The 17,149-nt window shown below is 40.1% G+C and overlaps 1 protein-coding gene across 4 annotated transcripts in view; it reads left to right on the top strand.

Moving 5' to 3' along the window:
* The first annotated feature begins 3,030 nt into the window (after window positions 1-3,030).
* DNAL1 (dynein axonemal light chain 1) overlaps window positions 3,031-17,149 on the top strand; it is a 29,772-nt gene continuing 15,653 nt past the window's right edge. Inside the window, exons 1-3 of one of the 4 annotated variants that reach the window (XM_043985220.1) lie at window positions 3,031-3,146; window positions 8,959-8,997; window positions 15,657-15,766. In XM_043985220.1, coding sequence (XP_043841155.1) covers window positions 3,144-3,146; window positions 8,959-8,997; window positions 15,657-15,766 — 152 coding nt within the window. In that variant the 5' untranslated portion in view covers window positions 3,031-3,143. Of the gene's footprint in view, window positions 3,147-5,737; window positions 5,788-8,958; window positions 8,998-15,656; window positions 15,767-17,149 lie in introns of those variants that run through there. The other 3 variants (XM_043985222.1, XM_043985221.1, XM_043985223.1) reach the window with 3 other exon arrangements.

Below are 17,149 nucleotides of genomic sequence, written 5' to 3'. Positions count from 1 at the left end.
AACAGAAACATAAAACTGTGAAAGAATTCTAACAGTTCTTGGCTGCACAAAATCGTCTGAATAATAACATCATATTTCATATAGTGCTTTGTAGCTTACAAACAGAAGTTTGCTGGAGCCAGCTCTAGAGAGCTGATTGTTAAATTTTCAGCATGAGCATTTACACCTCAGAAACTGGTGAACATTACAAATCAGAGCTTGATTTATTATTTTGTTCATTATCTAGACTTAAGAAAGCAATGGGGAAAATGTTAATGCTGATTAAACTTAAAAGTGTATTCTGCATCCATTCCTTTCCACCCCCTGAACCTGGTTTTGTTTTGTTTTGTTTTTTAGTGAGGCAATTGGGGTTAAGTGACTTGCCCAGGGTCACACAGCTAGTAAGTGTTAAGCGTCTGAGGCCGGATTTGAACTCAGGTACTCCTGACTCCAGGGCCTGTGCTCTCTATCCACTTCACCATCTAGCTGCCCCATCTGAACCTGGTTTTAAATATTTACCAGCACATCCCTGCTTACAAAGCACTTTCTTCACAACTCTAAATGGTAGGTAGTACAAGTATTATCTCCATTTTACAGATAAGGAAAATAAGGCAGAGAGCTAAAGTGAGCCAACTATAATAGTAAGTGCTATAGCTGGGATTCTAATGCAAGCCTCTTGAATCTCTGTTATGCCATGCAGATAAAAGAAAATTTGCACTACACACATTATGATGGAACTGGCAATATTTAACCCGAAGAAGGGAAGGCTTAGGAATGACAACAGCTGTTTTCAGTTAGTTGAAGAATTATTGTGTGAAAGGTGTGAAAGCAGTAGATTAGTTCTCTTTGGCTTTGTAGGAAGGTTTCAGCTTAACCTAAAAGGAAAAACTTCCTATAATAGGCAGCTAGGTGGAACAATGGTTAGAGTATGGGACTTAAGTTAGGAAAAACTGGGTTTGAACATTGCCTCAAATACTTACTGACTGTGTAAGGACTCCAGGACTCTATCCACTGCGCCACCTAGCTGCCCCCTTGGTGTCATTTTTAACTCTATTTCTGCTATCTGGTCTGTTACTGTCTTATTCATTCGGCCTCCACAAAATCTTGCTGTCTCATCCGTTCCCCTTTGTTCCACTCACATTGCCACCACCCTTTGTTGAGGACTTCATCACTTCTCACCTAGTCTACTGAAATAGCCTCAAAATTGGTCTTCCTTGCTTTCAAAGGGCAGTCAGTGACAAAGTGAGGGAGCTAGTGGCAGGGTAGATAGAGCCCTGGACTCAGTCAGCAAGACCTGAGTTCAAATCCAGCCTCAGGGGGCAGTTAGGTGGTACAGTGGATAGAGCACCGGCCCTGGATTCAGGAAGACCTGAGTTCAAATCCGGCCTCCGACACTTAATTAGCTGTGTGACCCTAGGCAAGTCACTTAACCCCAGTTGCCTCACCCCCCCCCAAAAAAAATCCAGCTTCGGACACTTCCTATCTGTGTGACCCTGGACAAGTCACCTAACCTCTGCCTGCCTCTGTTTCTTCAACTGCAAAATAGGCAGAATATAATAGCACCAACCTGACAAGTGTTAGGAGGACCAAATAGGATGCTATTTATAACCACGGCCTGGAACAGTGCCCAACACGTTAGGTTCTATATAAATATTTATTCTATTCCTTTCCTCTTCTCCCAATGTTCCTTTTTTTCCAATCCATCCGTCACAACAGCCTCCAAATTAATCTCAAGCAGTGATGACCATACCTCTCCTTTGCTCAAGAAGCTTCAGTGCGTGCCTCTTGACTCTAATAGAATTCCAAATTCCTCCGTTTATTTAGCATTTAAAGTCCTTCAGAGAGGGGCAGCTAGGTGGTGCAGTGGATAGAGCACTGGCCCTGGATTCAGGAGGACCTGAGTTCAAAGCCAGCCTCAGACACTTAACACTTAACTAGCTATGTGACCCTGGGCAAGTCACTTAACCCCAATTGCCTCACCAAAAAAAAAATAATAATAAAGTCCTTCAGAGTCTGGCTCCAGCCTACCTTTCTATCACTCCTTATTCTTTTATTCCAGTCAAACAGACCTACTACTCTAGCCATCCTGCCTTCGAACAGTGTCCCCCACCATGCCTCAAAGGTGGTCCTTCCTCACCTCTGCCTCTTGGAAGGCTCAACTCAGGTGCTACCATTACAAGAAGCAGCCTTTTCCCAATCTCTACTTCAGGGCTCCTGCTAGCCTCTTGTACAGCTGCAGACCCCTTTTCAGAATGATGTTTTTAAATGCATAAAACGACCAGAATTACAAGGAAGCCAAAGATCAGTGAACATAAAGATGTCATTTCCCCCTCATCCAAGTTTGTAGAGTCTGAAATCATTCCGGGCTCCAGTTTAAAAGCCCTTCCCCGGTTACTGTTTTATCTTTAAATTACCTGATAATTTGCCTTTGTGTGCCGTGTAGTATTGCCGCCACCAGGCCCCAGCCCAGTATGAGGTGAGCTTCTTTTCACATTCAGCCAATTATCATTTGTTAAGAACCCCGGGCACTGGAGCCACAAAGACAAAGCGACAAAAAGCGAATGTCTGATGCATAATGTATATATTTTGTAAATACTGTGTGGATATTGTGTACTCTGCCCATCCACCAGCCCCCCATCCCTACCCCTACCCCCACCTGGCCCCCACGCACAGACTCTGAGACTGCGATATTTTTTATTGACACTTTTTTTTTTGGGGGGGGTCTTTTGGATGAACTTGGCTACATGAATTTTCAATTGCTTAAGAGGAGCCCGAAGCATCATAAGCAAGGAGCAGCAGCCTCATTCTTCATCTGCTCACTCCCTTGAAGCAGGCCAGGGCAGAAACAACCGGAGAGAAATTAGGCAGCTTTCTCCCCAGCTTTGCCCAGAAACCATTCGCTGCCCTAGCCCGCTGGTCCTCCAGAACCATAGAGACCCGCCTCCCCACCCCATCCCCCGGGTCCTCCCTGCGGGCTGGAGCGGAAGGATTCAGCCGACCCCTTTAGTCATCCCACAATGCCTCTCGCCGCACGCGCGCGCCCGGGAGGGAAGGTGGTGCAGCTGCACGTGCGCGCGCCTGTGTGTACCTTCTGGCAGTGCGCATGCGCCCAGGCCCAAGCTGGGCCCTAGCAACCGCCGCAGTGACAGTAGCAACGGAGCGGAATGGTGAGTAACCTCCAGGGTTTGGGGAGGCTAACCTTAGGATGGGGGTTACGGGGGGGCGGGGGCGGAGAAGGAGTGGTGAGAAGCGTAGAGAACACTTACTCGGAGGAGGGAGTCTAGGATGAAGGGGGATGGGGTCTGTTGAGGAGAGAGGGGCCTGGGGCAGATGGCTGCGGCTTGGGCTGGGGGCAATGGGAGCCACAGGAGAAGGGGGATGGAAGGGGGATGGGTGAAGGAGAGGTAGGGTAGAAGAAGGGGGAGGGAGCCTCTTGCACTGGAGGAATTCTCTTCCCCAGAGAGATGGGGAGGCTCCAGCTGTGATTGGCGCAACCATGGATGTACACTTGTTATCTTTAATTAACGGTGAGGTTCAGCCGTGGGCGGTAGTGCTGCCAATCCCACTCTCCGGTAGGTGAGTTAGCCTCCCGCATCTCTCTCAGTCGCTTTGCGAAGCCCTGATTTGCCTAGTAACAGGGCAGTGACTGTCTAAAGGTAAATGCAGGACTCCCGTGAGCCAGTCTCCTGTTTAATTACAGCCTTGCCAACTCTATTGATTGGTTGGGAGTCTTCTTTCCAAACTCTTCTGGCCAGAGAGAACATTTAGGTCAGTAAGTGAGTATCCTTCGGGACAGTTGTTTACGAAGAGTAGGTCTGGTTAGTTGGTCTCTTCTTAAAGTTCCAGTGCTCGAATAGATAGCAATTATGCCCAGGAGGGTGAAGGGTGGGGTGGGTAGGAATAGGAAGGTAGCCCACAGCAAGAAGAGTGATGACTGCTCTTCTTTCCGTAAATGATCCTTTCTCCTCCCTATCCCTCCTGCATTTATGTGGGCAGAGCTAAGAACTAAAAAGGTTCTGGAATTTAGTTGTCAATTTTAGCCAGAAAAACAAATCTAGCCTTAAATAGTTCCTCGGTGTGAGTCATGGAAGTTAATTAACAGGTTCAAGTATCCCTTTTGAACTATTAGACTCAGAGGGGAATCAGTGACTTCATAACTACTTCTCTGTTGACTGAGAAGAGAATCCAGTGAAGTGTTAGGTAGTCTGAAACCCCTGGAGGTTGCAAGGCGTGTGTCCAGGAAGCAGAACTGAGGAAGACGACTGGCTACTGGTTTTGCAACCGGTAAAACTAGAAAATGAATAGTTGAGAAGCACCTTGGCTTTGTGGATAGAGAACTAGATGGGTCCGGAAGCCTTCAAGAGCCTTGTGTGACCCTGGGCAAATCATTGAAACTTTCATTACCTCCAGCCAGCTCTTTAAGGCTGTGAGTTTCGGAGGAAATAAATGTTAACCTACATTGGTAGAAGGAGTTTCAGGTGTGCTGGTTAAATGTTTAACAACCAGCTTCCCCTCCCCTAAAAAAAATCTGCATTAACATTTTCTTCATCACTTTAATATCTAGACAGTCAACAAAACAATAAATCAAGGAGGGTGGGGCAGCTAGGTGGCCTGGATTCAGGAGGGCCTGAGTTCAAATTAAGCTTCAGACACTTGACACTAGCTGTGTGACTCTGGGCAAGTTACTTAACTCTTATTGTCCCACAAAAAAAACCAATAAATCAAGTCCTGATTTGTAGTTTGCTGATTTCCAAGGTATAAATACTGGTGCTAAAAATTTAACAATCTGCTCTGAGAGCAATTTAATCTGGATCTAACACACCTCTGCCATGGAAAATTTAATATTTGACTCTTTCTAACAAGTTGAAACTGACTTCAGCACACCCAGGCAGCTAAGTGTCCCAGTGGATAGAGTACCGGAGTCAGCTGGTCCTGAGTTTAAATTCAACTTCTGAGACAATTGTTAGTTGTATGATCCTTGGGCAAGTCACTTCATCCTGTTTGCCTCAGTATCCTCATCTGTAAAATAAGCTGGAGAAGGAAATGGCAAACCACTCCAGTAGCTTTCCCAAGAAAACCCCAAAACATAAGTTTAACATTCATTCGGCAAATATTGGTTGAGCAACTAATGTGTACTGGGAGGGTGCACTGCAAAATTATGAATTGTTTGATGAAGTAATCTTATATGTCAAAAATAAGAAAATTATAGGAGCTTTATTCAAAAATTATAAACATCAATATTAAGGTAAATTTATTTAAATAAAATTTTATTTTTAAGTGTATTACTACAAAGAGTTAAGTATATTATTACTACAAAGAGTTTTAACTTGGAAGGCAAAACTTGCATGTACTTTTAAGTACAGATGTGAAGATTACTTAACATTTGTACACAATGAGGGTTAAGTGACTTGCCCAGGGTCACACAACTAGTAAGTGTTGTATGTGATGCTGGATTTGAACTCAGGTCCTCCTGAATCCAGGGCTGGTGCCACCTAGCTGCCCCTTAAAGTATATATCTTAGTAATAGTGACATGATTTATGGTACTTCTATATCAAACCTAAATCAGTAAGAGCTTCAAGTTAATTTAAAATTCCCCTATCTTTCCAACTTCCTACTCCACCTCACTCCCACCAAGCATCATGGGATATTGGAGTTGAAAGTAACTCTAGATACCATCTAGTCCCTTTTCCTCATTTTACAGATGACTCCCATACCATTGTGCCAGATACTTTGCTTAGGCCCTTGGGATACAAAGACAAAGAAATGGGCCCTGTCCACAAGGAGTTTACATTCCGTCAGAAGAGACAGTATGTACATATATAGTGTATACAGTATATACAGAATAAATACAAAATAAATGGTGCCTTGTTTTGTACCCCTCTAAGGAGCTCGTGGTATATGATGGTTTCTTAGCTTTGTGCCCTATTTCCCTACCAAACTATAAGCTAAACTAAGTGCAAATTAGGCAGTTAATAAATACTTAATTGAATTGAGTTGAAGTCTGTTCTAGGAAGGCTTTTCACTTCATTATTCTGATGCAATTTAGTTTTATTTAGCTTACTTCTTGGGCATTTCTATGGTGACCTCTTAGGAACTGAAGACATTGTGGTGACAACCCATATGTGTCAGAGGAAGGACTTTACCCAAGCCAATCTAATGAATGCCCAAGAAGAGCAGTGCCTGCCACAGCGGGCAAGGCATATAACCTTGAAGTGCCCAGGGCAAATTCAAAAATGGTTGACCAGACCGAAGAATGGTCATTAATGATTAATAATATAAGAGGGTACAGGGTGTGGTAAACAGTATGCTAGACCTGGAATTAGTAAATCCTGCTCCTGACATGTTACTTTTATGACCATGGACAAGTCATTTAACCTTTTCTGAGCCTTAGCCTCAGCTTCCTCATCTGTAAAATTAGAAAAACAACACCTTTGGTGTCTCCTTCACAAGGCTGTTATGAGATCCAAATGGCATGCTATATAAATCCATTTTATGTAGCACAAAGTATTTTGATATATGTCAGTTATTATTCTAATTAATTAAGAGACAGGATGTAGGCTTTTGGCTGGAGAGTCAGACTGACCTGGGTTCAAGACTTGCCTATTTTTACATTCTAGCAGGCATATCACTTAACCCTTCTGTGACCAAAGAAACTCTCTAAGATAGTAAGCTATGGATGAGTTACTGATGTGCCCCAAGTGGAGGCATTTCTTACACCAATGTAATAACAGAAAAATTTGGGCCCCCCCCCAAAGTATTATTAATGGGTCATTTCAGTTCAACAGACTTTTTATTAAGTGCTTACAATGAATAAAGATCACCACCTAGAGGTAGGTTTTCAGCTTAGGCAGCATTTACCCTTGGCCCTTTTTAATATTTTTATTAGTGACTTATATGGAAGCAGAGCTACTTAACTTTTGTGCATATAACACAACACTAGGAGGATTAGCTAACCAGGGAAAGATAGGAGCCAAGGAGCCAATAAGACTAAACTAGAACACTGGTTTGAATCTAATAAGATGGAATGTAATGGGAATAATGTAAAGCCATGTACTTGGGTTCAAAGACCAACTTTACAAGTAGAGGGTAAGGGAGGTATGCCTAGCACAATTTGTGTAGAAAAGGTCTGAAAATCTAAGTGTACTGCACCCTCAGGATTAGTCAACAGTATGAAAACTAGTTCACTCTTAGGCTGCTTTAAGAGAGGAATAGTGTTTGGACCAGGGAAGATGATAGTCCCTTGTACCCTGCTGTGCTCTAACAACAACTGAAGTATTGTGTTTAGTTCTGGGTACCACATTTTTGGAAGGACATTTGATAAGCTATATCCTGAAGAGGCCACAAGGATGATGAGGAACTTGGAGATATTTAGCCTAGGGAGAAAAGGTAGGCTTAGGGAGCACGTGATGGCTGTCTTCAAATATTTTAGTGACTGTCAGGTAGAAAATGGATTAGGTTTATTCTGCTGAGTCCAAGAGGGCTGGACTAGGAAGAAGGAGTAAAAGTTGCTGAGAGACAGATTTCAGCTAGGGGAAATCAAAAACAAAAATTCTAACAATTAGAGCTGTCTAAAAAGTAGGTTGTAATACTATTTCTTTTGTTTTGGGTGCTGTTGTTTTTTCTATTTTGAGGTTTTTCATCATTGCTCTGACTTTTCTCTTATAACATGACTAATGCAGAAATAGGATTAATGTTATTATGTGTGTGTGTGTGTGTGTGTGTGTGTGTATATATATATATATATATACATATATAACTTATATCAGATTACCTGCTGTCTAGGGGAGGGGGGAGGGAGGGAGGGGAGGGAGAGAGAAAAATCTGAAATTGGAAAGCCTGTATAAACAAAAGTTGAGAACTATCTTTACATGTAACGGGAAAAAAATAAAATACTTTATTAATTTAAAAAAATTTTTTTAAATAAATAAAAAGTAGGTTGTAAGTCTTCATGTATGAAGTTGATAATCACTTGTTGGATATATCATAGAGGGGGTTTCTGTTCAGATGTGTTGCATTAGATGACTTCTTTGGACCCTTCTAACTCAGATTCTGTGCTATAATATTATTATATAAAATTAGCTGCTATGGAGGCAGCTAGGTGGCGCAGTGCAGATAAAGCACCAGCCCTGGATTCAGGAAAACCTGAGTTCAAATCCAGCCTCAGACACTTGACACTTACTAGCTGTGTGACCTTGAGCAAGTCAGTTAACCCTGTCTGCCTCAATTCCTCATCTGTAAAAATGAGCTGGAAAAGGAAATGTCAAACCACTCCAGTATCTTTGCCAAGAAAACCCCAAATAAGATCATAGAGTCAGACATGATTGAAACAACTGAACAACAACTATTTCAAAACATTTCATTTTTAAAATCAGTGGATATCTGCCATTTTTTTTAAAAAGGCTAAGTAAACTAAATAGTTGAACTTTCATTTGGGGGGTTTGTTCTTAAAACAAATTTCAATAAAAACCAGGCTAGTGTAAATCTGTACCTGCCCTGCCATACATAAAATATATTTCTTAAATATATGGTATTCAACAGCTTATTTTTCTTTGGAAACTAGATGAGAGGAGAATTTATGTGTATGATAATGGCCCCAAAATCACAACCTTTTTTTTTTAATCACAACCATTTTTCCTTACATTAAGCACCTCTGATTTCTCTTTAGAAAATGTAAATACCTCACCATCAATGCATAATACTTTAAAAAGTTAATATTTTAATGGTATAAAAGGCTGATTTTTTTTTTTGGTGAGGCAATGAGGGTTAAGTGACTTGCCCAGGGTCACACAGCTAATGTCAAGTGTCTGAGGCTAGATTTGAACTCAGGTCCTCCTGAATCCAGGGCCGGTGCTTTATTCACTGCGATACCTAGCTGCCCGAAAAGGCTGATTTTTAAAACTGTATCACAAATTAGCTAAGACACAGTGGATACCAATAAAGGCACCTTACTTTAAAAAAAATTTATTTTTATTTTTTAGGCAAAAGCAACAACAATTAAAGAAGCCCTAGCCAGATGGGTAAGTATATGAGCTCTTTTAAAAATTATATAAAGCATACTTTTTCACCACTAGAAATTTGGAATATAATAATTTGGCCTTCCCAATTATATCTGATTAATAATCTTCATTCCATAAGCATCCATTCAGTAATCTATGAACTTCTAGAAAAAGCCATCTCCACTCATAGTCTCTATCTTTTTACTACCACCCCCATTCATATCTCAACTCCTGATATCTGGTTTAAAATCCTTTGTCTCAACTGAAATTACTCTCACCAAGTCTACCAGTGAGCTATTTGTCAAATCCACTGAACTTTTCTTGGTCTTTTTCCTTCCTGACCACTCTGCAACTTTTCATACTGATGATTACTGTGACCTATCTTTTTCCTTTTTTTTTTTTTTTTGACATTACTTGATTCTTAGCTTTTTTTTTCTGGATCATCATCCATTTTCCAACCCCAGTGTATTGGTGTACCCTACGGCTCTTTCCTAGGCCATCATTTCTCACTATAGGCTCTTTTTTTTTTTTTTGTGGGGCAGTGAGGGTTAAGTGACTTGCCCAGGGTCACACAGCTGGTAAGTGTCAAGTGTCTTAGGCTGGATTTGAACTCAGGTCCTCTTGAATCCAGGTCTGGTGCTTTATCCACTGTGCCACCTAGCTGCCCCACTATAGGCTCTCTTAATGAATTTATTAACTCTCATAGGTTCATTTGTCATCTCTATATAGGCAACTTCTAGATCTGCTTAGATCTTCTAGATCTGCTTCTAGATCTGAAGTCCGGATGACTTCATCTGTTTACCAGGCTCCAGTCCCACATTACCAACTGCCTGCTGGACATATATATCCACTCAGATGACCTATCAGTATCTCACACTCAACATGTTATAAACAGAATCCATTATTTTTATGCATAAACTACACCTCTTCCTAGCTTCCCTGTTTCTGATAAGAGTAGCACTGTCCTTCCAATCACTCAGGTTCATAATTTTGGGCTCATTCTTCACTCTTGACTTCCCTCTCCTTCACCATTTTATCCATTCAGTTGTCAATTCTTATCAATTCTATCTTCACTCCAACTCTTCTTGTATTCAGTGTTTTTCCAGAACTGTAGGTTCTGGGGAAAACAGATTACACTGGATTAAATAACAAAATGTTTCAATTTTTGTTTACTTTCTACAACTCTTCATTAGTTTTACTAATTTATTTAATTACTTTTTATTCAGTTCTGTTTAGTTGTTACTCAGGGAAAATTCTGCATTATAAGGTTCTGATTTGTTATAATACCAGTATATGAGTTATAATATTTCCAGCATCTACTTCCTGAGGTTTTGATAAAGGAAGGCACTTTGAATGCTTTGTGATTTAAATTGGATTTGTGGCCAAGATGACTGAACAGGAGTAGGAAACCCAGCTCCCATACTCCTCCTCCCACAAAAACTTAAAAATAGCATCAGGTTAAATAATAATCAAGAAATCCAGCAAGAGATTCTTTTGACTCAGAATTGTACAAACATCAGCCACAAACCAACAGGTCGCCATAGGAAAGGGGACTTACCAGAAAAGCCAGTGCCTATACTGACAAACAAGTCAGTAGCCTCCCAGCATACTGAGGCCAACCAGAGACATGTGGCTCAGTATTTGGAGGAGGTTAGAGTGGAAGGCTCTCCTGAGAAAGTCCTATGGTGGTTAGAAAGGTACAGTGGCCATGAGTAGTAGTGAGCAATGTGGGGTACCTCCAGTTTCAGCAGTGCTCAGACTGGGACACCCCTGGTCCATGGGCTTCATTGTCTCTAGCAAGATTGGCAGTGATGTGCCTAAGCCCAGGAAGAAAAGGTAATGGAAAAAATTCAGGTTAAGAGCAGGTAGGCCCAAACATCCCTCTGAAAAAGCACAGGAACTAAAGCCTGAAAAAAGAGTACACTCAAGGAGATATATGCTACTATAAAGAATTATAATAAGTTCTAAAATAACTTAAAATCCAACCTAAATGGAGAGAGATACTTGACATCAACCTTACACAGGGACTCAAAGGAAAAAATATGTTATATCTACTATTTTTTCAATCTTTTGATTTTGTTAAGTATTTCTTGCTGCCTCAAAGAGTCACTGATTTCTTTTTGATCTATTAAAGACTACAGTCTTTAGGAATTTCATTTGTTGGGTGGGGTTTGCCACTTTTCTTTTAAACTACTTATTTACCTTTCAGTTCTTTTCTCCAGAGCATTTATTTCATTTTTATCTCTTGCTTCATTTCTTCTAGGAATTCACATAGTCCTTATGGAAAATCCATTTTTTCCTTTTGACATATAGAACTAGTAGTGGTATAACTGGATCAAAAGGTTTTTACATTTTAGTAACTTGTTGGTGTTTTGTTCCAAAATGCTTTCTAGATTCACAGCTCTACCAACAGTACTCTAGTACTTTACCTGTTTTCCCACAACCCATCTGACATTTGTCATTTTCTTCTCTTGTCATTTTTGCTAGTCCACAGGTGTGAGGTGGAAGCTTAAAGTTGCTTTAATTTGCATTTCTCTAATTATTTTGACTTAGAAAGAACATTTTCACATTACTCTTGGTATTCCTTTGGAAACTGCTGATTCATGTCATTTGACCATTTATCTATTGAGGAATGACTTAGTCTTATAAATATGAATCTTTTCCTTATATATCTTGAATAATAGACTTTTATCAGAGAAAGTTGCTGCAAAGATTTTTCCCTAGTTATTTCCCTTCTAATTTTTTTACATTAGATGTATGTGTATAAAAACTTTTTATATAATCAAAATTGTCCATTTTATCCTGTGATCTTCTCTATCATTAGACACTGTATTTTAATAGATCTTAAATGAAAACTGTCCATATATATTAGAATCTGAGGATAAAATGAAAGTTTTGAAAGACTCCATCAACTGCCTCCTGAGAAAAATCCCAAAAGGAAAAGTTCCAGGAATGTCATAGCCAAAATCTATTGCTTCCATGACAAAGAAAAGAGAATCACACAAGACCCAACAGGTTTTTTCTTTCTTTCTTTCTTTCTTTTAGGGCAATGAGGGCTAAATGACTTGCCCAGGGTCACACAGCTAGTAAGTGTCAAGTGTCTGAGGCTGGATCTGAACTCAGGTCCTCCTAAAGCCAGGGCCGGTGCTTTATTCACTGTGCCGCCTAGCTTCCCCCAGGTTCTTTCTTAAAAGAGAGAAGATCTTGAAAAAACATATTCCAAAAGGCAAAAATTGTGCATTTATAACCAAGAATTACCTAGCAAAGAAAGGGCAGTCCTAAAGGGAAATCCTAAAGAGAGAAAAATGGACTTTTAATGAAATACAAGCCTTTCAAAGACCTCCTAGTAAAAAGACCAGAGCTGAGTAGGCACTTTGGAATGCAAACACAAGACTCATGAGAAACCTAGAAAGGTAAATTAATATTTGAATAATTGGAAGGGGGTGTGTATTAGGGAGAGAAAAAATGAATACCCCATTCTGAACTGTAATATCTTCAAAATATACTAAGAGAATTAAGAAAAACAGAAGACCTGAGGGTGGGTTGGTTCTTCCCCATGTGTTTTAAGAGGTGAAAGAGAAGGGAGGGTAAAAGGAATACACTAGGTTAGAAGGGTGGAAAAAGAGGTTAGAACTAGATATTTCTTGTAATGAAGGTATGTGTGAAAAAGTTTATATAGACACACAGGGAGGGATGGGAAGAGCCACAAGTAGTAGATAAATTTCACTCTTGAATGAACTAGACAGAGGAGGACTTCACATGCTCTTAGACAAATATAGTTAGATGTAAAAAATACACTAAAATCCACAGGGAAGTGAGTAAGGATGGAAAGAGTGGTAAAAGAGAAGATAATGCCTGGGAGGAAATAGTCGAAAGTAAAATAAGCTTCATGATCTTGAAAGAGGAATTAAGAAGAAAGAAAAACAAAAGCTCCAGAAACTAGGGAGTACCAATCAGTTGGGGATGAATCAATCAGTTGGGCTGAACAAATTGTGAACTATGAGTGTCATGAAATATTGGATCATAAGAAATGATGAAGGAGACAATTTTAGAGCATCCTGGGAAGAATGAACTCATGCAGAGTAGAGTAAGTGAAACAAGGAGAACAATTTGTACAATCACAACAATATCGTAAAGAAAAACACCTTTGAAAGACTTAAACACTCATCAATGCAGCATCTATCCACATTTTCAGAGGACCTATGAAGCATATTTCACCCTTCTTGACAGAGTGCTAATGGACTGAAAGTGTGGAGAGAGACATAGATTTTGGCTACAGTTTAGATTTATTTTGCTTGACTCTGCTTATTTGTTACAAGGGTTTTTTCCTCTGTTTTTGATGGGGAGAAGGCTCATAGGGGTGAGGAAGTTGGCAATGGCACTGCCAAGAAAAAATAAAGAAGAAAAGAAGTCCATTCATATAGTTTTAAAAATTCACAGAAGAGGGGTAGCTAGGTGGCACAGTGGATAGAGCACCGGTCCTGGATTCAGGAGGACCTGAGTTCAAATCCAGCCTCAGATACTTAACACTTACTAGCTGTGTGACCCTGGGCAAGTCACTTAACCCTAATTGCCTCACAAAAACAAAAACAACAACAAAAAAAAAATTCACAGAAGAGGGGCAGCTAGGTGGTGCAGTGAATAGAGCACTGGTCCTGGATTCAGGAGGACCTGAGTTCAAATGTGGCCTCAGACACTTAACATTTATTAGCTGTGTGACTCTGGGCAAGTCACTTAACCCCAATTGCCTCACACACACACAAAAAAATCACAGAAGAGAAGGCAGTTCAGAAGGAAGCTCAGACAAGCAGCATATACTTATATGGTTCGTGGCTTCATAGATCATCCTTTCTTTGTGTTCTACTTTATTTAGAGAAATGGCCTTTTTTGTGCTCAGAATAAAAAAATTTAAAAACAAAACAAAAAATACGAAAAATATAAAATATAAATTGTTATGTTGTAAACGACTCTGAACAATTGAAACTGAGCCATTTGATAGTTATAATGATGTAACCCATAGTGGTTAGATCTGGATTTTCTGAGGAATTGTACTCCATGCCCCACAAAATAAGGAAACCCAAAGTTGCCAGAAAGTTCAAGGACACCTATTACTGGTCCCCAGAAAGAGGGATTATTTTTCACCTTTATGTCAAGGGGTGTGGAAAGTGAATATGATTGACCCCTGTGGCTAATTGAGAAGGATGCTATCTTCCTGGGATATCAATCCCTGTCATACTTGATAACCTGCTGGGACTTAAACCCAGAGTTATGCCCTTCCAGTTAATTCACATGCAGATGAATGATACCATCAGAAGAAATCTGGAAAAAAACCTCTAGGAATAATGCAGGCCTAGAGATGAAATAAAAGGCTATAGAGGCACAGGCAGTGTCTTCAACGTTCCTTCTAATTGGAATTTAGGATCTAAAGAGAAAGGACATTATTGGAAGAAGTTAGCTAAGAAGGTGTCATCAGAGAAAGGAATTGGATTTTCTGGGTCTTTGCTGAACATAGAAAAATTTGTGACTGCAGAGTGAATTGAAGTTGTGTAAGAGAATTAGCTGCCTGCTCCCAGACTAGAACCAGGGAAATGCCTACGAGAGCAGCACTAACAAGAAGCCTTGTATATATGTTCCTGATGGCAGGATAGTAGTGCTGGTTGTCTTCTGATGAAGGCAGGCAACTAAATCAGTAAACTTAAGGTTCATGATTTGTATTGGCACAGGCCTCAACTGCCCTGACCTGCCAGGTTATGGGAGTTGGTTTGTCCAACACAGAAACCCTAGGGAGTATGACTTGTCTATTAAGGAAGCCTAGTGAGGGGGCCTCTCCCTTACCCAAACAGGGCTGACCACATTTTGCCCTGTGACTGGTCAGGAAACCTAATGAGAAAGAAGAAAAATCGAAGACTCTCAGACTCAACCTAGAATTTAATTCACAGAGGTATTGAGGGTTAAACAGAGCAATGTGTAGTAAAACAAAAAATAAAGTGCTTAGTGTGTCTGGGCGTGCATGAGAAGAAGAAAATAGGATCATAGACGTAGAGCTGAAGGAGGCCTTCAAGGGCATCTAGTCCAATCCCCTATTACAGTAAAGTGAGCACCAAAGAGGTTTAAATGACTTGCCCAAAATTGCGCAGTAGGTATTGGGTGGGATTGTACCCTATGACTTCTAACTCCAAATCCAGCTTCTCAAGCTGCTGCTCCAGCTCAGTGGTAGAGATGAAGCTCCTACAGCTTTTATTTTTTTGATTCCTACTTTAGATTGAACTGAGGGTAGAAAAAAGGAAGAAGAGATGCCAAAGAAAACAGCTGATGTTAGAAGTCTGGAATCCTGCATGTAAGGGAAGCTTGTTGGAGTACCAGAACACCCTCCTAGGAAAGTGTTTAAAAATAGATGGCATTTAGAAGCATTGACTATCCCAGACATGAAACAGCTTCTTTTATTCTTCCTTCTCCATTGGATACTGGTGTACCAATGAATTCTGTTTCAATCTGTTACAGCAGTGCATAAGGTCAGTAGTTATTTAATGAAAACATTAATTAGGAGAGCATAATAATTGGTATGGGGCTTTTTTAATTCTTTTGAGTAAAGATGGAAGGATTCTTAGAAATTATTACCTTATTTTGGTTAAACATTCCAGTCAGAACAATATTCTTCCTCCTACCTTTTTTCCTCACAGGAAGAAAAATCAGGTCAAAAGCCAGCAGAAGCCAAAGAGGTAAAACTTTATGCCCAGATCCCCCCTGTAGAGAAGATGGATGCATCCTTGTCCATGCTTGCTAATTGCGAGTAAGTTCTGTAAAGAAAAGCAATTATTTTGTTTTACCAATTCTTCTAGAATTGTCCATTTCCTTTTCCATCTTTTTAAAAAATAACACTTTAAGAAAGATGTTTGTTTTTCTCTGTGCCTTATGTATGTTTCCCCACATAACTTAATCTATCACTAATTTAGAAGTTTCTAGGTTCATTAATAGTGACATCCAAAGGTGTGCTTTCTTCATTGTTTCTGAACATGGAGAGACCAAAGAACTGCCTTCCCAGGCAAAGTTATGAGCCAGAATCTGTATTATACTTAACCTACTAAAAGCTCCATCTCATAGCTGTTCTTTGACTCTACAGTAAAATAAATTAGAATGAAATAAAATACTGCGTGCCAATTTTAGCAACATTTTGATTCCTTTGTCTTGTAATTGACACATACTTACCCAGCATTTTAACCTATAATGACTTTCTTTTTATTTATTTATTTTTGTGGGGGTAATGAGGGTTAAGTGACTTGCCCAGGGTCACACAGCTAGTAAGTGTCAAGTGTCTGAGGCTGGATTTGAATTCAGGTCCTCCTGAATCCAGGGCTGGTGCTTTATCCACTGTGCCACCTAGCTGCCTCCTACAATGACTTTCACATAGAGATTGGAGATCAACATTGCATACTATCTTATTATATAATACTCTTCCTGACTTTCACATTAGACCAGCATTTTGGATAAGATTAGTATAATGAGAATTGCTTTGGGGTTGAAGGAAGACTAACCTAATTCTAGAAAATTAAATGTAAAGAATCATTTCTGCCCAGTTTGGGGGGGATTACTAGACCTATGATTTCATTGATAGAGTTCCCGTTAAGGTAAATCCCTCTCCCAATGCAGTTCAGTCCCTGTTCTGGGATTTATAATTTTACAGAGATTATCATTTTGAAGCTATGTCTCCTGGACTCCAGAGATGGCCTTCTAACCATGTTGTCTTAACCAGTTCTGATCCACATTCATATTTAATTGTTCTTAACAGTAACATGAGGTCATTGGGCTAAATCAATTCTAGAGTTCCATCCAGCTCTAATCTCTTATCTCTTTCTTAAATACTGTGAATCAGCAAGTTTGTGTGGTGTAGGACAAGGAACATTAGACTTAACAGTCAAAGACCCGGGTTCTAGCTCTGGCTCCTGTACTGGCTGTGGGACTTTGGGCAAGTGACATCTCCTAGGGCTCAGAGCGCTCATTTGTATAGTAGGGCTAAAGACTTGTGCTACACTAACCATATATTTTATTTCTGAAGTTCTTTAAGCATTTTTTTGAGTCTGCACAGAGAGGAGGTTTTTATTAGATTATGTACCAGGAAAGATAGCTGGTTTCTACTGTAAATCCTAAGAAGTGAGAAAGAGCTGATTTATGAGGG

Source organism: Dromiciops gliroides, chromosome 2 (assembly GCF_019393635.1).
Source record: "Dromiciops gliroides isolate mDroGli1 chromosome 2, mDroGli1.pri, whole genome shotgun sequence".
NCBI lineage: Eukaryota > Metazoa > Chordata > Mammalia > Microbiotheria > Microbiotheriidae > Dromiciops > Dromiciops gliroides.
This window is presented reverse-complemented; position numbering and strand designations above follow the sequence as displayed.